The 23,258-nt window shown below is 41.4% G+C and overlaps 1 protein-coding gene across 2 annotated transcripts in view; it reads right to left on the bottom strand.

Annotated features, from left to right (window-relative positions):
- Positions 1-23,258, bottom strand: part of ME3 (malic enzyme 3) — a 99,249-nt gene that overhangs the window by 12,185 nt on the left and 63,806 nt on the right. For both annotated transcript variants that reach the window (XM_062567357.1, XM_062567356.1), the window contains exons 5-7: positions 20,925-21,086; positions 18,124-18,227; positions 2,131-2,240 (exon numbers count right to left, since the gene is read on the bottom strand). In XM_062567357.1, coding sequence (XP_062423341.1) covers positions 2,131-2,240; positions 18,124-18,227; positions 20,925-21,086 — 376 coding nt within the window. The remainder of the gene's footprint in view (positions 1-2,130; positions 2,241-18,123; positions 18,228-20,924; positions 21,087-23,258) is intronic.

Below are 23,258 nucleotides of genomic sequence, written 5' to 3'. Positions count from 1 at the left end.
ATTGCAGAGAAGACGGTGCCAGATTCTTCTCAGAGGTGTATGTCGAAAGGATGCGGGCAACGTAGGGAAATTCCAATTAGATATTAGGAAAAAAATCACAAGGAAGATGAGCAAACATTGAAACAGGAAGCCAAAAGAGGTTGTCGTTCTCCAGTCTTGGAGATATTCAAAATTACTTGGCTGGACAAAGGCCCCAGAGAACCTGATTTAAGTTGAAAGTTGAATGTAAGTTTGAAATTAGCTCTACTTTGAGTGAGGAGGTTTGACCAGCTGGTCCAGAGGTCCCTTCCAACATAACTTCTTTCTGCTTGTATGAACTTTCTTGCATGAAACAGGAATCCAAGGATGTCCGTGTCAAGGGTTCATAAGAGTTTACACCTTTGGAAGATCTTTTAGTTGTATACTTTCTTTTCATCACCGTGTATAGTTAAGCGAGCAAAATTATAGGAGGAAGAGCAGAATCAAAGGAATTCTCATATCCCTCCAATTTCACATTTGCTGCACTGCCCTGGTACTTTACTGGGAAAGAGGGAGAAGTGACAATCAATTTTCTCTCTTATAGCTGAAACTGTAGCTCTTGCCCGTTGCATGAACCCAGACAGAGCTGGGAAAGGAGTGATGTCATTGCCCCATAGAGGAAGGAGAAGCACTCCCTTAATGGGGAACTCCCACATGGCCAGTGCTGGGAGCCAGTTCCTGCTAGCTCCCAGGCTAATGAGCTTCCTAATAAGAGCAATCGCCTCATGCCGGTTCGGTTCGTGGTACCTGGCAGGCTTCCCGCGCAGCATCAGCAGGCTGGCTGCAACCAGAAGGGGTCTGAGTAATTTTAAGTCTGCTGGGGTAGGACAGCTTTGGCTATACAGTGATTTGTGCGACAAAAGAAAGGAGGCATTAATATTTAAAAGTGCTCTCTGTTTGTGTAGGCGCTGGGGCAGCAAGAGGGAGGCCTAAGGGAGATTAAGTGGAGCATTTTATACTTCCTTCCCCCATCTCCTTTTGTGTGTGCGTGTGTGTGTGTGCGTGCGTGCATGTGTTAGGCCAGGCTGGGCTGTCTCGTATTCAGTCCTGCTAAGCAACGGGCAATAAGTTTAAACGAATACAACTCAGGCCTGACCTAACTTGCACTGTTTGTGCCTAGGATGTGTTTTTAAACCAATATTCTTAAATCAATACCAGCTCATATATCTCACCTTCTCTGAAATGCCTTAAGTTCTTCTGCTTCTAAAACCTCTTCATGAAAGTGTCTTCAAGCAGGATCATGCATCTCATCACACCAACTGTATTCCCACAAGTTAGAGTCCTGTTTTGGGCCACGACAGCTACGAATGATCTGTTACACAACACTGCCAAACATTGCTAGATGGGCAATAGATACAGAAACACTGCTGGAAAGACTGCCCACAAGAGCCAGCACTGTGTGAAAAATGACATTGGCATTTCTTTCAGCCTCTTTCAAGTACAAGTGAGGATGAGTCCAACTGACTTGCATACAATTAGAACAACAAATCTCTGAAATTTCTGCACATGCCAAGCAGGACTAGAAAAAAGAAGAAAAGATGAAAAAAATAGTAGGAAAAGCATGGGTTATTTTTAAGGAGTTGGGAAGATCCTGTCCCTAATGGATAGGCAAACTTTGCTTCCAGTGGTTTAAAGCAAAGTCAATGCCAAGATCAGGGTGTTTTCAATATAAAGTTTGCTTAATCTGCTTTACCTTATAATTTTTCCATGTAATAGGGAGGATAACAATAGAGGGGCATTGCCAGGATCAGCTAATGACCATATGGGTCAGGAAAACCTTGCACAACTGTTAAAAGTCAGCATTGTTCAGCATTGTCTTAACTATATATAGAAAATTAACGGAACTCTCTAAATTACCTTAATAATTTAAAGGACATGATCCATTTTCTCTCTTGAACAACACTGCTGCAATGAACAGTTAAATTACTGGAAACAGAGACTGACTTTTTGACTTAAGACTGCTGTGTTTTTGTTTATATTTTTAAATGCTTATGTATAAACTCTAAAGTTCATCAGCCATTGAGAACTGTATAATAAACAGTCTTGTGATCTTAATCACCTTTCTTCATGAGAAGGTAAAGGTGAAGTTTGCATTTTTCTAAATGTACTTACCCTGAATATCATCATTAAATGTACAGTATTTGTTGCGGTATTTATTGAGGAGACGAAAAGCATTAGCATTGGCAAAATCTTCAAATTGGATTAGACAATTCATGCCATACCTGCAAGTCAAAGGGTAATTAAAAATTGATAAAAATATTTCCACAACATAGGATAATATGTACATCTTTTGTTAGGACTTTAAGCGTAATAGTTAGGAGTAGGTTTTGTTAGGATTAGCATAATAGTATCGTAAACAGATTTGCATCACAGTAGCACCAAACAAGAACATGCATTTCTCAAGGTTCATACACTCAAAAATGTGGAATCTCTAAATAAGAGTAAATTATATTCACAATTCATCTATTCAGGGAGCACAAAGGGAGATGAATATATACACCTATGTACCTACATATAGGTATACATTTTTCGGACTATTGATAAGAGAAATTTTCAGAGTGGTATTTACTGATGAGCATCTCAAACTGAAGTATATATTTTGCGATCAGTATTGCAACTGTCATGTCACACCACAGCAGATCTAACTGCAAAGGAAACCTCAGCTAAAGGGACACCATCAAGTGTCTGTTTCAGCCTCAGGTGACTGAAAGATGAGTAGAGAAACTGCTTGTACGATCACATGGACTTGACTGCTTCCACATGCGATTTCACAGCTACATTTCTGTGCTTTGGAAACACACTTCTCTCCACCAAGCTGCTTTGCAGGAGATGAGCAACAGCTGCTAGTAACAAGTATTGAGGAAAGGCAGGAAATAACTGCAGCCTTTCCCTAATTATCCAGTATTAGTCAGGGCAAATATGTAGTTTTCCTCAAACTGGGTAATTTACAGATTGATCCACATCTGTCCACTTTCAGCACTTGTCTGATTCGAGGCTGCGTTAGAGTTTTGCTAATAAAATCTGAAAGAGCCATGAATACTCTTTTACATTAACATGATGAACACTGGGAGAAGTACAGGGAATGAGTAATGCAATTATTAGCAATGTCTAAATAGTTGCACTGTAATGAAGACATGAGCCTCCCTGGGACTGCAAGCAGTGCAAAGGCAGCATCGCCTTACATACGTCACATTCAGCCTTCCCTCCTTCGCCACTGAAATGTGAGGTAGGGGACACCCATGCTTTAATCTAGCAATTGATACTAGATAAAACATGCTCCATTTAAGAACCGTAGTTCCAGTCATGAAAAGCTCTTTTCATGGCACTCGTAGTGTGGGCAGTCAGCTCTCCTGGCAAGGCCTAGAACTTTTTTCATATTATTTTTCATTTCGGGGACATCTGTCAGCAAGGAGACAATGATAAGCACGTGCATTGTGCTCCTTTATTCATCCGTCATGAGAAACTCATGCTTTATAAACCCTCTGGCCTCGAAAAGGGAAAAGGGTTGGCTTTTATACTTTCTTCATATTCCCTGTGTTTGCCCCTCGGAAAAGTGCCACAATGATTTTAGAGTTGTATCTGATTCTAAAAGTGATTCAGATTCAAAAGAGTAGTGACTAAGACTGCAGAGAGGGTGACATATTCCCCCACTTACTATACAGCAGCAGTGTCCATACTTATTCTCAGCACAGGGACCCAGCTCAGCGTTCCCAGGAAGCTGAGAGGGGAAACTCCACACAGAACGTGGTGCTGTATCCATCCTTGCTCCTGAGGACCTTCTGGATCTCTTCAGCTTCTCTGATGACTTTGGTGACTTGGTGGCACATCCACACGGGAGAACCCAACATGGCAGGTCCAATGACTGAAGGCAACTTCTCTCATCTCATGTGCAGTCGTGATGTCCCCAAACAGCCTCCTCCCTCTCACACATATGTAACTGTCACCTCCTGGTTCATGCTAAGGTGTGTGTGTGCAGGGGGACTTATCATATACAGAAAATGCTTTTTTTGTCAGGCCCTCCAGTCACTCCCTTCCTACAGATTTTAAACTCAGAAAGAATTTTAAACCACCTAATCTGACCTGTTTAGTATCATAAGCCATAATGTTTCCTTTTGTTAATCATGTGCTAGAATAGTTTGTGCTTGCTAATCCACAGTTCCTGGGAGGCTTCTCAGGTTTGATGCAAAGACATGAAGAGATAAAGACTGTCACCTCATGTGGTAGTTTCTTCCATTAGTTACTCAGCCTCACTGCTCAGGGTCCGTGTCTCACCTGTAAACAGCATGTACCTGTAACCACTACCACCTGTTTTCTTGTTCTACTTTTCTGCTTTACTGGTGCCTACATACCAGATAATTCTGTTTATGACGATATTTATGTGCGGCAATCAAGTTATTTCTCAGCTTTCTTCTGGGGATGATACAAGAGACTAAGATAAGTCTTTCTGTGTAAGAAGCATTTTTTTAGCCCTTAGATTTTAGGCAACTGGTCTGATTTTTTAACATCTCTTAGAAATGGAGATGTCTAGAAAACACACATAATTGGTTTAATCAGCACGGAAGAAGCACAAAGATAAAAATCATGCCCCTCTTCCTCCTCCTCATCTGCTCTGAAACATCTCCCTGGGACTTCATGTTCAGTTGATTATTCACTAAGCCCCCTAATGCCAGTCTGGGAACCATTTCTGCTATTTGGGTAACATCAGAGAAGGATCACCATGCCAAGTCCCCACAGTATTCAGCTATTCCCTCTCTCCTGAAGGAGAACAAGGGGTGTGAAGGGGTGTATTTAAAAATTGCTTTCAGTATTAGGCTATTTTTATTGTAGGTCATCTGATAGCTCCTACTTTATGAAGTATACTTACCTCATGCTTTGCAATATCAGATTTCAGCGAGCCCTCTCTAGGCAGACATATGCAAATATGAGTGGTCATGCTGGCCAGCAAGGCAGCAACTTCTCATTTTGTTTACTGTGCTGTAAGGAGCAACAGCACTGTGCAACAACGCTGTCACAGTTACACTACCCTCACCCAGGACATGAAGGTTTAGGCATTGATTTTCCAGAGCACCAACAGGCTTTGTAATTCAGCAGGTTCTGGATACTGAGATGGGGGAAACAGCTTGTCATACTGTAGAGGGAAGAAACTAAGCTTCATATCATTCAGAAAGACGACAAATTATTTCCTTCACCTTATATGGCAGGACATGTACAAGGCTAAACAGCAAGTGGCTTCTATTGAAATTCCTCACCAGTTTTTATAAGATGCTCTTAAATTGTGATCAGCCTGCTGCTAATTATTTACAAGGTACACAGAGTCTTTCAGGGAAAGATCGCTTATGCACCTTAACTCTCCCCATTGCAGATCCTGGCAGCTATTAAGGAGACATTGAGTATCAAATTGCTTCTGAAATGCTGAGGAAGACTCTGAAAAGCAATATATGAAGATTCCTAGGCCTCCTTCTCTTTGTAAAGCCTTGGAACTCAAAAGAAATACTTTGGATTTCCATGGGATATGTGTAAAGAAAGAATACAAAAAGTATTGGGGAAAATCAGTTTTACAGTGGATAATTCTCTTATGATTTTCAGTGTGTAAGGAAAACAAGACTATGCGGGAGATTATACACCATTCCTAACACCTGCTAATATCTTGCAGAAAAGAATTAGAAAAGAATCTTTGAATAACTTTAGTTGCTGTAGAAACTGTTTCTCTAACAGTAGTCTTATTATTTATTGTTATCATTGAGGAAGTAAAATTATTGTCTTTCTTAATAAAATCAATGATCCCAGCCAGCATTAATGTGTGTGAGATAAGCACTTCAAATAGCATAAAGGTTGAGTGGATTTCCTTGACTACAGAGTAAAATTTGCAAGAGTATTAATTAACCTGAACATTTTTTTTTCTGTTTTCAGCAGATAATTCTCACCTTATTGTATACACCTTGTCTTCAGGTGATGAGACAGTGCACAGCTACTTCTATTTTTGTCCTTGATCATTTTGTATTGAGCAGAGTACAAGTGAAGTCTGGTGGCCCATAAACACTTCTTTTTTCATTGCGCTCCTCAGTATAACAGGACATTGATGAAATGAAAAATACTTTCACTGAGATATTTTTCAAGGATTATTTTCTTTTACTCTGCCATATGGCCTCTGAGCCTGTTAAAGTATGAGCAAGTCATGTTTTCGAGTTTTACTTTGCAAAGCTGAGAATTAAAGCTTTATCAATAAAGATTCCAAGTTGGTCATGACAAAAGCCTAAGATGCTATGCTTTAGATGAAAGAACAAAATATTCAGGAGTCGGTAAAATTTCATGTGGGAATCTTGGGATCATGTTCAAGATTCTAGTCCTCAAGGACTACCCATTTTACTGAGGTTCTGAGAAAATTTTAAAGAACTTGTATAGCTCAAATTCGTGCAAACTAAACAGGAATTAGGCAGCTGACTTACTGAGCCCTTTCTTGGAAATCCATCCATTAATTCTTATTGCTCTTTCCTGACAGCAGGCTGGTGGTTGTGTGCAATCAGTCTATTGTAGTATGACGTGGTCAGCCTCAGAATGAACTTAGCAGGAGTATGAACAAAACAACTGCTGGGGCCATTTGCAGTAACATCCTTGTGAGTATCAACATGATGAGTCAGTTCTGCTGTCCTTTTTCCACAACACAGTAACTCAAGATTTGTGTAACCTGTTTCATCCCAAAGGAATTCAGAGCACTCTACAAAAAGTATTTGAGTAGCATCCAAAAGAAAAATGTAGCCAACTTGGGACTTGAACATAGAAGTGCTTTAATATGCAACAATGCTAAAAAAATCCATCTTAGGACAGAAAGTGGAGAATACTTATTAATGCAAAGGGGAGGATTGGTCAGAGTGCCTCTACATGGAATTCAGCCAACAAAAAGCAGCATGGAATGGGATTCCTTTCACTACCTTTACAAATCTAAAAATTGTCTATCTGATGCTGAACTACACAATTCTGCCTGCCTTCTCAGGCACTGGAGAGAAAGAGGCACGTCTGGTGGTCAGTTCTTTGAGCCAGTCTACATGGAAAATGGAAGTAGGTAACATCCCTAGAGGTGCCTCTTTCTCTACAGTTGCTGTGAAAACAGACTAAGATGACTAATTTAGATTTAGATGTCTAACTTTAGACAACTATTTTTGGAGAGAGAATCCCCACCTCTCATATTATCTAATTACCACAGCTGTCCAGAAAGATCTTAAGTTTGTGATATGTGCCCTAAATCACAGGCTTATCACCCTCTCAACTGCAATGTTATGCTTTCCTTCAAAATCTAGGTTTCTTTTTTGATCTCTACAGAATTTGCCCTGCTCTGTCCCATGTGTAAGTTATCCAAGTGCTTCTCAATGACAGTACATGGACATATTCCAGAATGGAGTGAAATACATTGTCCAGTTTCCTCCCATGGTCAATTTTCAAAAATAACAACTAGATTTTGATGAAATTAGTTTTGTAAAATTATCAGGTTTAATTGGAAAATGGTGTTTCTATTAAGAAACCATAAATAATGATTTTTTTTGTTGGAGGAATTATTTTTAGTAGCGTGTGCATTTGTCTAACCAGCAAATAAGAAATTTTGCTCTGTTTAACTTGTGAGATCTGACATGAATGCAGCCCCAGCTCGTACCTACCTAAGCGTTTACAATATGCTTAATGTTTACAGAAGCAGGATGCCTCTTTATAGAAAAAGTGACTGCAAAGTAAGTATTTAAATACAGATTACTGAAGATCCACTTCACCACATTTCAGTATCTTTAAATTTGTAGCAACCATTGAGGGTGGCCATGCAGAGATCTTGCAAGCTTCTCTGGCAGGAAGAAGCTCCTGAGGTCAGCCTGCTTGGCATGTTGCCCAGTTCTCATGAGCTCTTCTATGCTTCTATCAATCCATGTGACTCATCGCCTAGCTTCCAGCTCTGAAGCCAGCAGCAGCAGGTCACATCAGGACTGAATGTTTTCCAGTCCACGAAAGGCATGACCAGCTAGGATTGGCTCCTTCCAGTAATCTCACCCTGATTCTCAGTGACTCGTCTTTAGAGCTTACTTTCCTTCTATTGGCATTCAGGACATGAACACCCAGGCTTTATCCGAAAGCAAAACTCCAATATAGACTACTGGGATATTAGAATGACAAGGTAGCTTGAAAGGCAAAGGCCAACCTCCACTTTGCTTTCTCCCATCCCCCATGTTTCCCCTCTTCCAGACGATGAAGATTTGTTTTTTGACCATCTAATTTTGGATTCAGATGTGTTCCTCCTTCTCTTGGGCACACTGAAGTGAGCGTTACTTGGGATCTCTGCAGACTAATGTCTCCTTGTGAAAATGGGTATTTCCAGTGAGCATGAGGAATTCTTATGTTTGCTAGCTGTGGAAAAGGAAGCTTGGACAGTTAATTTCTGCTCCTGTCACACAGCACAGAGGTGGTTTTGAAGGAATTCACACACGCTAGATAGAAATGGAGAGAAAATATAAAAGCAAAATGTTTTATAGAGGCTAAATATTATCCAAGTTAATTTCTTAACTCCTCTCCACTACATATACACACTTTTCAGCAAAAGTGAGACCTTTTGGAGTTACAACCCAAACTATGCTGTACCTGCTGCAGAGCCTTTGCTCAAGGTTATGTGTGTTTTTTCAGCTCTAACATTCAGTCTAATTTCTCTAAAAACAGTACCTCACTTATGTCCTCACTCTATCACAAATACATTAGCATTAATACTGAAATTTGTAATTGGTGACACTACAAGAGTTATGATTTAATACAATTACCATTTCTCCTGGTTCACTGTTGGCTTCTAGACCACAATCTGGGGACACCTGTTCTCTACCACCTCCGAATTTGTTTAGCCATTTTTTAGAACTGGAAACAAACATTTTAAATAAACTGTCTCAATTATTTTTCTTCACGAAAAAATCACATGTCTTTCAAGGTAGGAATTATGTTGCTGTCTTGTTACTCTGCATCAGCACCTTTCTGGGTTCTGTGCCATAAATAACTATGACTCAAGTTCTGACATTCTTTCTCATACCTTGCAGTAACATTCCAGCACAAATAGCCTTCAGTGACACCATGGTTTATAGAATGGTTTCATACACTCACTTTAGCGTATAATCTCTGAGCCTCACTAGGTCATTTGTGCATAAACAGGACTTTTTGTGAAATAATACACCATTCAGCACAATAATAGCGTAAGACTGTCATCATAATGAAGGATGAATCTAGAAGCTAAATACGTAAAATAGTACAAGTCTGTTGTAGAAATTACTGACTAAAAAGCTTTATCAGGAAGTTATTCCGTTTCTTGGAAAACAAGCAAGGATTCATGCTTTGTTTATCAATGTACAGTTGTCTTGTTACAGCTATGATTAACCTAGAGCTACACTGAATATCTCCACTAAACTTACAAGAAAGATGCTGTTAGTAAAGTCTGTATCCTCTGCAGAGGATATATCTCTCTTGGATGAGTACAAAGTGAGGAATAAAAGATGCCTGAATCCCAGCAGTGGGAGGCAGATATTCTCCTGATGACACTGCTTTTAGCCTCAACATTCAAGGCACTTCTTAATTGCCTGAACAATCTGATTATGCAACGTGATGCTTTCATTCTCATTTGTACGTACCTCTGCAAATTCATCCAGCTTCATTATAAGTCAGGAGGTCACAGAGGAAAAAATTTGTGAGGCAGCAGTTAGAATTTGAGAAGCATCTGACTGAATAGCCTAAGTTAGAACTTCAAGGGTGGCCTGGGGACCTGTGCAAAGCCTTTGCTGACCAATACTAAAAAGGCATTTTTGTTTACTGTGAATAGGGGCTATAAAGCATTCCTACGTGTATGGAAAAAATTATTTTTGGAAGAAAGTCCAATAGACCTCTTTTTTTATGGAAAGAGTCACAGGATGGGAGTTCCAAACCCTCTATGAATTTACTATTTTATAGAGCTTTTTCCACGCATTCATGATGCAAGGAATCTGCTTTGATGTGCTGCTACTCCTACTCACAGTCTTTAGTTAAACTAGGCAAAGAGTAAAAACATCTTTGTCTTTGTCCTTGACATTTTCTAATTGCTGCTTGATAAACTGGGAATCAAAGTTCTGATTTTCAGTATTACAGTAAAGGAGCTTGTACTCAGAAAAAATAATGCTTGGCAAGTGATCAGCACTCAGGACCGGAAAACCAAAGACTATGATGTCCACTATAGCAAATTAAAGAAACCTAGCACCTGAGTCTGGGCACTGTCCTGAGATCGTTCTTACCATAAAATTGTTAGTGTGACTCTTGGTGTGCTTTTGGCCAGGCCACCTAGTACTTTGCCATAGAATTCCTGACGACACTTTCAGGATCACTGTGGATCAAGCACCTCCTCAAGAGATAGTTTGCTGATGGCTTTAGAGTCGTAAGAGAGCTAAGCAGTATGGGTACGGGCAGCAACAACCATGGCATTTGGCCTTAGGACCAGAAAACAGGATCTGACCTCTCTTGCTTACCAGGACAGATGTAGCTAGAAAAGAAATAACCTAGAAGTGGGCAAAGCACTGCCCACATGACTCCTCATTCAGCTCTGGCCAGGCTCTAGCTTTGCCACTGGAAGGTAGTGACTTAAAAAATCTGCATTTTCCTTGGGTATGAAAGGCAAAGTGCCCCTGCGCCTCAGCAACATTATGAAGGCATGGCTGAGTATGTCCCAGGCTGGCAGAAAAGGAGACTAGATTCAGCTGGGACATTCTGAGAGAGAAAAGGCAGGTTTTTGCAAACTGAGTCTTCACAAACAAAGGTGAATAAAACTAGAATATTGAGCCATCTCATAGCACAGTTGACTCAACACACAAAACAAGATATTCTTTTATCTGCATTAGAAATAGTGCCAGAGACAACAATCCAAAATAAGCAAACACTGGGGCCAAGAGGTAAAAACCAGCATTGTTCATCCCATGTAAACAGGGCGCAATGCCGAGGCTCATTTTTGCTACTGGAGATCCAGTTCCTTCTCACCTCTAATTCTGCTGGAAGTCCCTTAAGTGGCAGCTCTCATGTGGTTGTTGGGCTCTTCGTAATAGGCAGGGTTATACAGACAGGATCAGCCAAATGCTTAGGCATTTCCCAGAACGCTAAGCTTTTCCTATTCTCATTTATGTTTGGGAAATACCACTTGAGGATCGCAGTGTCTGCATATTTGTATGTGTTTCCGGCCAACAAGAGGAAACCAAGATATGTAGAGTCAAAAGAGAGACAAGTTTACTACCTGGAGGGCAGGGGGCCAGGCAAATGTACTATTGTTTGCAGAGAGAGCTTGCAACATTTGTTTGTTTATAGGCTGCAGACAGATGTTAACATCAGAAAAAGCCTTTAATTGTTACGACTTTCACATAGCTGAGAGGCAGGCAGGCGTTCCCTTAAAAACTGACAATGAGAACTAAAATTTTGGTAAATTCAATACAAAATATTTCATTTCAATGTCAATGTCAATGTCAATTTCAATTTCAATTTCAATACAGAATATTGGTAAACTCAGTACGAAGATGTGATTCAATGGCACTATTTATATCACCAATTAAAGAGTCTAACAGTGATAAAAGGAGAGATGAAGAGATAAGCCAGACAATATGACCATACCCGTTAATTTCTTTTGAAACAGTGATGACGTGAGTCAGGGTTGTAGACTGATAGGACCCAAGGATCCACATTAGAAGTCACGACTGTTACAGCAGATGTAGCAGTTATGACAGTGGTCATGAGTGAAACAAAAATGCAGTTGTTCATGCTAGAATGTGAGCTTGTGAGCCAACAGAAGGGAGCTTTCTACAACCAGAATATCAGTTGCAGCCAACCTAAAATTTATTGCTCTAAGTCCCAGAATTTAGAAATCACATGCCAAGGAGCTGTGTCATGAACCCAACAGGAACTGCTGCCTGTCTCACCATCTTCTTGGGCTGTAGATTATTTCTAACACTGGGTAGGAATATGGCTATCTATGTTCATGCCAACACAAACACAACCACCATGCTCTGAGGCATAAAGCCTGCTGCAGATTCAGTGCAAGCTAAATCAATGAAAGTGACCCCCTGAAGCACAAAGATAGCAGGAAATCCCTGAATCTCAAATTACTGGAAGCTGGGGTGTATGCCAAGGAAGTATTATTGCATGCATTCCTGTTCTTAGTTGTATCCCTGGGCACCTGTTACTGGCTACTGTTAGCGACAGGATACAAGACTGAGCCAAGATTAATCATAAAGTTCTTGGGGAAAAAATGTTGAAAAATTATAATCAGCCTTCATTGTAGTTCTTAGAGACACAAAAAACAGCCCTCTTGCACAACCTCTCATGAGTTCTGCGCACTAAGTCTAGCACTAAGGGCTGACATGGCTATTGTGTTTTTATGCAGAGTGATTTCATCCTTCTTGCACTGTGTCTGAGAAAGGCTGTAGTTGGACAAACAAGGCTTCCTGGGAGTAGGGTACAAGCAGGGGATACAACCGTGTTAGTGCTAACCCTCAGCTGCAGCCCTGAGCTACCCTCTGACAGACAAGAAATGGAGCCTCACCATCTGCTTCTATCCAAGCAGATCTTCTCCAGCTACATCCTCCTAGGTCAACTGTAGTAAATGTAGCTTAGGTGGAAAACCACAGACAGGAAGCCTGAGGCAGAGGGCTTCTCAGCATCTGTAACATGGCTGTATCCCAAAGGAGAGACATTTATAGGGAAGGTATGAAAGTCCATTACCACAGGGATCTTGTAGCAGCACATCTGGAGCTTAGTCATTCATCAGTAGCAGAAAGTCGGGATAATAAAGCCTAAATACTGTCCTTTAACATTAAATATCATCTGCTGGTTAAAAGTAGATCCCAGGAGCTGGCTGATGAGCTCAGATCTTTCACTGTATCACACAAACCACACAAAGAAGGTCACTGGGGAGCTGACAGATGCTCTTCTGTTTCAGGTACCACCGCATCTTTTCCTGCTCTCAGTCATTAATTACAAAGTGTCATTTTAGACAGCACAGGTTTGCAGGTTTTCTAAACTTCTTCACCCCTGCTTGAGATTGGCAAGAGGTGCATCTAGTTTTTGGCCCCATGGAAAGAGAAACGGAGAATCAATAAGTAGTTTTCTTGGTAAACTTTGTTAATAGAAATGGAAATTAAGTGAAGCCAACCTCTGTTCAGAGTCTTACTGCCAACATCAAATGTAGACTGAATTACTACACAAGGTCCACGTCATGGTCGCAAATATTTTTGCCAACTAAATGTCTTAACAACATGGGTAGTGGTGGGTACTACAACCCGTCAGTGCAACTATGCCAGTAACCACCACCCTTGACACTTATGGCTTCTTGTTCTGTGCCAGGTGGCAAAACACTTGGAAATGGCTGGCGCTGCTGCTCAGAAACTTAGAGCCTTATGTTGGGGGAAAGGTAGAGACATATCCATCTTTCTCAGGATCAGGAGGAGACACCTGTCTCCTAGAGTTAGGCACCTGAAGCCTATAAATTAAAAGGTAAGAAAAAAAATTTAAAAATCTTATTTTTTAAAGATTGTGAGAAGATGAAGGAAAACATGCTGCTGTTTGCCCCAGTATTGTGGCTTAGTGGGGAGAGCACTCCAGAGGGCTGGGGGAACCTAGGTTCTTGCTCCAAAAGGAAGTTCTTGTATGAAACCAGAGCAGTCTCCAACAAGGTGGAACAGGGAGACCATCTCCACAGAGCAACTCAGAGACAACTGATTGGAGCTGAGAGAGAAGCTGCAAGAGCAGCAAACTGGAATATTGGACAGAAGGGATGGCTCTTCCCACCCCCATCATTTCTCCCTTCTAGAGGTGTCAGAGTCCCTCTGGATGAGGTGATTAGCAGAGGTGGGCAAGGAGAATATCCATCTTGTATACCCATGAAGACTGATGTGGGTCTAAACCACCAGCAGTTGAGCCCCGTCAGCACACTAGCGAGTGTGTGCAGGCCTACTCACAGACACACAGATGCTGAGGGACTTTAGATGTCAGCAGGATTATGCAAGGGCTTTGGATGCCGGTGATGTCTAGACACTTAAGTCTAGCCTTTCTGGATCAATTTACTAGTTAACTTGAATAGCATCTGAATAAATAACACCGGGTGCAACTGTACTGGTGATTTTGTTTCAGAAACGTGCTGCTGAATTTGTGAGCCACACCATCAGTGAACTGCTGAAACAGAGGTGGCTTACTGGGGAACAGGCTCTGCTTGTTGGAGAGCACAAGGAACCTGATCTGCAGCTGCTTGGTATGTTTGTGGGTATATCACTGGGAAGGGATTAGGCAAACAGAAAACAGGTATAAAACAAACACAAGAAAAAAACTCAGTAGGCCTACGTTCCCACTTCTACTATTTTGAAAAATCAAGCTTTGATCTCCTGTTGTTTTCTGTGCTCTGCCATATGGCCCAGGCTGATAAAAGAGAAAATTTCTGTTTCTCCAGTCACCTTGTTAATAAGCAGTGATGGGAGAGGAATTGGAGGTGAAATTATGACAGCCTGATTAGGCTGCTGCGATACGGTTTGCTGGAGTGCAGAAGGGCTTCTCCCGGAGTCTGAGGCTGCGTGCTCAGCATCTGTCAGCAGATGAACGAGGCCAGCGTTCAAAACGGAGGCTGGAGCTCTGGGACAAGCCATCCGTCAACACCTCTGGCCATTTGGAGCCAGTGAGCTGCACCGTTACTGTATGACGAAGCCACAGGAGTGAACAGAGTGAGATCGAGGATCTTACATAAATAACCGGTCCAGTTGTTTATACGGTTATATATAATATAACTCCAATACTAGTTTAGGAGAAAGAGAGAAGGAAGAAAGAAACCTGCAGTGGAAGTTTGCCTTGAAAGAGTCTGAGGATTAAAGAACATTGTTACTGTAGAGACTGGGCCTCATCACAGTGTCAGAGGTCTGAGTGCCCAGAGAACATACGCCAATACCACAGCATCTCCTGTGGCTCTTTTGATTTCAACATTAATTTTCTCCTTTATGCAGGTTCTAGAAATTCTGTGGGTTATTCTAATGTGATTCTTGGACTCACTTTAGGGGAGTATTCCAGCCTACAAAAGTATACCAATTCGAGAACAAAACTGGCTGATTTGCCTTTCACCCCTTTAAACTGGAAAAGGAAAAATATGAGAATTGCATTTTTCCATCACAAAATGTATTGCTCATTGTGAGAAAACAGCAATTTGCCCGGCTTCTTCATTCTGTCATAAGCTAAGCTGAATGGGCCAATGTGGTTCCCTCCCAAGAGGAGCGAAGTGCAGGATTTGGAACTCTTGTTAGGAAGTCATTTTATATATTTCAGGTGAAAGAGTAATGAATGGAGGTTTAAGCACCATGAAAATGCAGATATTTCATCCAGATGTTCCAGGAAGGGCTTTCTTTAATTATTTGACCTAAAAGTGCCCAGAAGTCACACTTTATTTCTAAATACTTTAAGTATTAGTATTCTGAAGCCTTTGATGCACTCCTAGTTCCATTATCAGGTGGCTATTATGGGACCAGGAGCTCTTTCCATTGACTGCAGGGGTTTCTTGCTATAGAAATTTGACATCTGCTTGATATTATTATTCCATTAGAACTGTAAATCTTCACTCTACTGGTTTTCCTGTGGGCTCTGACACATTCCAATTTAGTGACAAATGTCCCTAGAGCCAGCAGTTATTTGACAGGCTGGGAGGTGCTCCTGCAAAGGAACTGACAAATGCTTTCCATAAGAAAGTGAAGTACCTTCAAGAAGTAGGCAGAATTTCTGCATGAACATCCAGCTGAAAAAGAACCCCCCAAATTCCAAGAGATTTGTGACTATCCAGAAGTTTCCTCCACAGATACATAAACTCCCACGTGATGTTATACATTTGCATGAGAAATCAGAGTAGATCACATCATTTCACACTCACAGGCTTCCTCAAACAAGGAAGCAGGCTACAATAAAGTAGTGTGGTCTTGCCCTTCTGAACCATCACTGCTTCCTTTTGTAACAGAAGTGGGGATTCCTACTGGGCTGCATCCAGTCATTCCACTGGAAATTTGAGACCAAACGAATCTGCTCCACGTAAGTTAACCAAACCCAGGCTGATAGCAGAAATAGTCCCCAGTCCAGAGCTACTACAGGATCATATTTCAACAACTCTTAAAAAGCATGCTGATGGTCATGATAATCATACAGGGTAATAGCTCCTTTCACTCAAGGATCTCCAAACACTTCACATATGTGAATGGAATATGTGAATGGAGAACTACAAAGGCGAATTTTACAAAGTGGGATTACAGTGAAAAGTGGAATGCCCTCACTTTGTAGAGAACTTTTCTGGGCCTTACTGTGTTCAAGTAATTCATCCTGGCTGTGAGAAATACAAAAACATGGACAGAGACCCCTGGGAACTTGACTCCCAGTACTTGGATTAAAGCATTAGACATGACATCACCTCCTCACGAGATAGGAGCTCCTTGTTTGGTGGCTGAGTGCCTTCCCCCTTCAGTGTGGAGATTAGCTCATGTAAACTAAACATAGGAAAATTCCTAACAGCCAATCTTTTCCCTCCAGCAGCAAGTACAGAAAAGGTAAATTGTCCTTCTAGGTGTCACTGACATCACAGGAGTAGTGGGTGCAACGAACTCTGCATTTTACACTGCAAACATACATCCCAGAGCCAAATTTATGACAACTGAGACCATGATCCAGGTTCTCATTCCGTATCTATCATCATTACTGACACTGTGTTCATGTTTAGAGATACAGCAGTTACAACACTGACTGAAAACAAGTACCTTTGTGCAGTAGATGGGAAACTGCAGCTTGAAGGGTACTGACCTACGTCATATGGGGCATGTCTACATCATGCTGCTGAACAGCAAAAGACAGACTCCGGCCCTACAAGCAGCATTGTATACGCACAGTGTGCTGTACAAAGCTGCAGATACACCGCATCAACAGATGTCGAAGCTCTCCAAGATGTCCTCACCTCTCTCAAAACTTGGTTCATCAGTTATGATCGAATGGTCCTCAGCATTTCTGCCCTTACTTCCTACATCCCTCCACACATAGTCAGCTGGGTAGTCAGGCCAAACATAAAGATAAGCTTCTCAGCGGAAGGCTAGGTGTTGCCATCAGCCAGGGGACATTACGTCTCCTACCTCAAGGGAGACATAATGAACTGGTTGCTGATGACACACATACCACCTATACCCTCCCATTTCTGCATAAACACATACAGACACAGACACACACAGACCATTAGGGATAGAAAAAAAGAGGAATGATCAAGCACAGCTCCTTCAGCTGCAAAGAACAGACCCTACAACATACAGACATGCAGCAGCCATTAATCAGGCACAGACTGCAGCTCTCTGCCATTCCCAATCCATATTATCTTTTGCTTCAGAAAAGGCAGAAAATGCTGCTTTTTTTCCACATGGAGGAAATAAATGCAGTACAAGAAGTGCGCAGACAGCACTGAGATGCAATTCCCAGCTCTGTCTGTAGCAAGACTCCCTGGTACATCAGAAATCATCTGTCTCAGCCAGCCAGTGAGAATGGGAATATGTGCTCAGTCTGTCCCGTGATTAAAAAGATGATGGTTGTAATCCTGGCCTCCTCATTCCACAGGCTTCAATGTCAGCAGGGAAGCTTGCATTTTTACAGAGTAAGTGAGACAGAAGCTTTCTGCAGACTCAGGCAGACAACATTACGCTATTTCCATTTAGATTTCCTTTACAATAGTGAATGATAAAAACTTCCTTTACAAAATGTAAACTAATTAAAGTTTAGATTCTGCCTATGCTGAGTGAGTCCTGTAAATGCATGATGGAGGCCAGATACAGCCTACAGGGCATATGCTTGACACCTCTGGCCTGTATGGACAGGAAATGGATATAAATAGTTAGCCCCATTTTGGTCCCCTGAAGATATAAATAATCTTGACGTACGAGTGCTCAAGCACAAAGAGTCATTTGTAGACCACCCAGGAGACTTGCATTTAAATGACCTTTCTTTGCTTGGACAATCAATTAGACTGATGTTTATTTCAAGAGTTGCAACATTTGTTCTTAAATAGAAGCAGCTCAGAGGAGGCATGTACACAATCCCACTTACTTGTTGGTAACTGCCTCCATAAACTCATCAATCAGTTCGTCGTATTGTTTCCCACGAACCCTCTTGTGTTTCAGTCCAATATAGAGTGGATCATTCAGGAGAGCCTAGGACACAAAGGAATTCTGTTGACAGTGTCTCTTCCATGGCTGGAGGGAGATTTATGTCCTAGCCTCCCAAAACATTTGTCTCTCTCAGTCATACTAGTTTCAGTCATTATGCATTTACACAGCTCTTCCAGATCCATGACAAGTTAACTCGTGCTATGGACCATCTTTTTGTGAAGACACAGTCAGAGGAACTTAGTGTTTGTTGGACTACAATAGGAAATGGAGCTCTGCATCCCCAGAACAGAAATAGTCTACCACGACACTCTACTAAGGGGTCTCTCTCACTGCTACTGAATAAAGATGACCTTGCATAGGGACTGTTTGCTGCTCAATCAGTTCTTGATTTCTTACTGAAGAGTGTTGATGAAACACTGCTTTGAGCACTGAGGTTTGCCTGCAGTAACCTGAAATGACCCATCATTTAGGCTTTTAGGAGCTATCCCAGAGCTGAGCAGAACCAGTAATCAGTTGCTAGAAAGTTCCCATGCCCTTTAGCTAGCACTCTGAAATAGTTATCTGCAGTTGTCACAGCAGAGTATTTTCTTACCACAGACCAGTTTATTTTTTAGCTCCTGCTGTGAATATAAAAAAGGGCCAGGTGTTAAGTTAGGATCCGTATGTCAAAGGGCTGGCTCAGCATGGAAACAGCAATAGCTCGGGGAAAATCACAGGACAGACAGTGGCAGGAGATAGGTGGGCCAACACCTCAGTGAGTCACTACAAAGGAACTAGAATTCCTTCCTGATTTCAGGAACTGAAATCATCAATATAAGAAGAGGACAACCCACCACCAGTCTACTGTCCTGCAGCCATATGGGCTCAAAATGTTGGCAGAACTAAAATTAGATCTGTTTTTCTAGCCACAGCTGTTTTCCTTTAGCAAGAAAGATGAAAGAGGTTTTCATTTGTGTTTGATACACTAATTCTTTAGGTGCATGAAACAGAAAGCAGACTCATTTGTATTAATTCACTAGTTGTTCACATAGGTCTAAGTGCTCTGGGGCCTGTTCATGGAGTATAAAATTCTCTCATAGGTGAGCTTGGAAATGCCAAGCTCTGAAAAAAAGACATTTTTGCTGAAAGAATACGTGAAAGTATTCTAGTCTGTCAGAAAGACGAGGTGGGAAATGTTGTTAAAAATATAATAAAACTGCTATATTTAGTCCAGTCTATCTGAGTTGCCCATACTAGCAGCAGTCACCATAGGCTCACCGTATATTAACAGGGAGAGATGAATAGGATAAATGTCTATCGGAAATCTCTTTCTGCACCGACAAAATGACGACGTTAGAATGAGCTCACATCCAGGTCAGAATGCTTCTAGGGTGTGCTTAGGGTTGGGTGAGGCTGGATTTATGCACATGAGAAAGTCATTAAATTAATTAATTAATTAATTAATTGTATTATGAGGGAGACTTATGCTCAAAACGCAGGTCTGGAAACTGTGTTACTCTTATATCTTAATCCCAGTTCTGGAAACTGCTTCTACAGAAAAGCCTCAAGACACATGAACTACATGGGAGCTTGGACACGATGAAAGCATCCAAACCTCGGAGACTGATCTTGGAAGCCCCTGCCTCTGATACCAGCAACCCTTGAGGATACCTAAAAACCACCCAGTGTGCTGCTCTGGATTGCAGTGTCCCTCTGCATACTGAGGTAGAAACAGATGGTCATGCATGTTCAGCAGTGGATGGGGAAGCACCTGTACCCAGGTCCTCCATGGACTGGCCACTGTACCAAAAGGATACAAGAATTCTGGGACCAGAGACAGAAGAAATGATTGGGAATCTCATACTAGATGTCATCTACAACCACTGATTTTGCTTGCTTTCTTTTCAAGTGTCTAGTATGAGAGACCTGGGGTTTGAGTGAAAGAGGTGCTGAAAATTCAGCTCTCAAATGAGTGTCTGAGAATGTCAGGCACTCATGGAAGCATATATCTTCATACACAAGTTTAAAGCTTTTATACCCCAGATTTGTCATTTCTCTGAAGAAATATGTTTGATTTACTTAGGATCAAGTGAGACAGAAGTACATTTTACAGCTGTGGACAAGCCCTGGTCATCACAAGTAACTATAGGATATTAAAAAAAAAAAAAAAAAAAAAGACATCCTCACAGATGTCCATTCTGGCATTGTTAAAAGGCTGCATTTCAGCCTTTTGGAGACAGAGTCATAAGGCAAAAATCTGCAAACAGATGGAGTCCTCCTGTCTGTTTATCATGTGCAGTAAAGTGTGCAATCTGACAAAACACTGAAATTAATCATCCACAAACTACCCACCAGGGATTCTCCGTTTGCTGGAATACCATCACCTCCACACAGGCACGGGCATCTGTCTGTTTCCTCACAATTACCACAGGAAGAATAAATCTGGATCTTCCTGGCTGAAATCTTTTAACTTAACCTCGCCACGCTGAAAGATAGAGCTGACCCATCAGCTCCAACTAGTAATGCTCTGAGTCTTCTCACCAGTGGACTAGGAGGCTACTCAGTGTTTATTTCAGCTCTCCATAAGAAAAGCTTCTTGATCATTAAACAGGAATGCAACTTGGCCACTTCCCTGTAGTGCTGGTCTAGCCATTGATCTTGGACGTCTCTGGCTTTGCCTCCACATTTAAGGACCTGGCCTTAAGCATCAATCTCAACAATTCCTCCACCATCAGATTCATGAAAAACTGTAAGTCTTACCTCATTGTCTGTACCAACATCCAGCAGGACAGGGAGACACTGTTGTGGGTGAACTCCTCCACAAGCCGTGTACAAAGCAAGCTTCCCCACTGGGATACCCATGCCATAACTTCCTAGATCGCCTAATCCGAGAATCCTCTCTCCATCTGTCACCACGATAGCCTAGGAGGATTAAAAGACACTACTGTATGGTGTTACCAAGGCTCCAGTAGCAAAACCAGCTCCACTGTCTTCATACTAATGCTATTTTCCAGTTACATTGTGCAATGCGTATTTGTTCCTTTTACAAGATGCCATGCTAATTAGCTATTGATGATACAGGGCTGTTCATTTTGGGGGAGACAACGTGACCAATAGGTAAGCTGCACTCAGTGTGGGAGTACAGCAGTTCTGCTCACCAACATTACAATTGTGTTGCAGCAGAACCCAACAAGCATGGCTCTTTGTGCACTCCCAGCTGTACAGTCAGAAGCTGCATAGAAGAGATCTGAGTCTGATTTTTCCTCTTTTGTCACTGGACTACTAGAAAAAGAGCTCTGTGCAAAACCACCTTTGATCATGAACTGCTTTTATGGAAGAAATCAGCTCATGTCTTCACACTGTTTAACTGTGAAGTGGCCAACATCAGAAAATTAAAGCAAAGCAGGGTCCTCTTGCCTCTGGTGTCTCACCGAGTACGCAAGAGACATGACCCAAAATGGGGAGAGGAATAAGGAAAGAAGAGAGACATTCAGAGGGACAGAAGAAAGGAATAGAAGCAAAAAGAGTAGAAGGGGAATTGGTCAATGGTTACTTAGCAGATGTCTTGTGATTGCAAGGCAAGCAGAAAGAAGTCATTTGCACTGTTAGCAGCATGGGCTGCAAAGGGGCCGTACTAACCCACTGGAGGCATATGTCCACACACTCTCCTCTCATCTAGACAAGTTCATTTAAACCCTCTTAAGAGTTAGGACTCTTCTCACCAGAGTCATTTACGCTGCAAGTGTCTTCATCTGAGCAAGTAATCCTGCACTCCCTTTACAATCAGTAGAGAAAAGGAGAAACTATTAAGGCACAACTCCACTCATCTCTATGTTGAGATGAAACCTAAACCTAAACAGACCTAAAACAGATCAGATTCACCCTGACTCAGAAGTATCTGTTTCACTCTATTGACTATAAAGGGGGCTAAGGGAACCTTGTTCACCTGAAGGGGCCATAGATATCTCCAGTTAGTGGGGAGATCTCCTACACTACATATTTAATATTAAACTTTAATATTAAACTTTTTCCCCACCTAACTGGGAGTTAAACAATTGTCATTTAACTCTGTACAATTGGCCTTCTGCATTTCAGCAATTGCTACCACACCCAAATCTCTGTTCTATATCTTTCTGCTTTTGTCTTTACTGTATCTTTTCCTTGTGACAAGAAATAAAAGCCTGCTTAACAGTGTTCAAATTAGAAGTCCAAAGTTGAGCTATGCAACCTACACTTCACATCATCCAGACTTTAGAAGGAACAAGAAGCTCTGACTAAGGTTCACATATTTTAGGTTAACTACTATGTATGTCAGTTTTGTCCCCAGGGTCAGGCACTCTTGTGGGCAGCTCTGCAACCCAGTAAGAACAGGAAGATATCAGAGCCCACTCCCACTGGGGGAGAAAAGCTGTAAATACAATAACAAACCTCAACTTTCAATGCTGTCACAGCACTTCAGAGAACAGAGCGCTCACATCAAATGGATTACTGGACTGCGGGTGACTCAAAAGCACAGTCTAGCTTGGATTTCAAAGGAAAAGACAGTGGAAAAGTTCTTTATTTGCTCATCTGCAAAGTTAACGCCAAACTTAGGATACACACATGCATAGATGTGCTTCAGTAGGAAATAAAGAGAATGAGGGATTAGAAGCTCACGAGCACATTTCACCAGATGTACTTTTTTTTTGTGGGAGACAATAAAGACAGGTCATTTTATTGGTAGGATGGAGAACCATTTCCTTGTTTAGAAATGGGTTTTCTCCAGGAACTTCTCCATTTTCCTATTTCAGTGTCCTTTCCTGCCTATTTCAGATGATTAAAGGGAGAAACCGTGAAAGGACTTAAACTTTTGCACTATGGCTTCATGATCAACAGTCAGATGCTTTTATTCAACATAAACTATACACATCTCCAATATATCTCCCAAGGACATTTTATGCCTTAATTTAATCTATTGTTTGTAATGAGAGAAAAGAGTTACATTACATTACACTACATTAGCTAGTTCAGGATTAAGCCTGAGGAGAAATAAAAGATACACATGGCACATGTGCACTTATTTTTCCTTTTACATCTATTTTGCCTTTTAGCAAA

This window comes from Rhea pennata, chromosome 1 (genome assembly GCF_028389875.1).
Source record: "Rhea pennata isolate bPtePen1 chromosome 1, bPtePen1.pri, whole genome shotgun sequence".
NCBI classification, from domain to species: domain Eukaryota; kingdom Metazoa; phylum Chordata; class Aves; order Rheiformes; family Rheidae; genus Rhea; species Rhea pennata.
The sequence above is the reverse complement of the archived record's forward strand: the minus strand, read 5'-3'. Positions and strand labels throughout refer to the sequence as shown.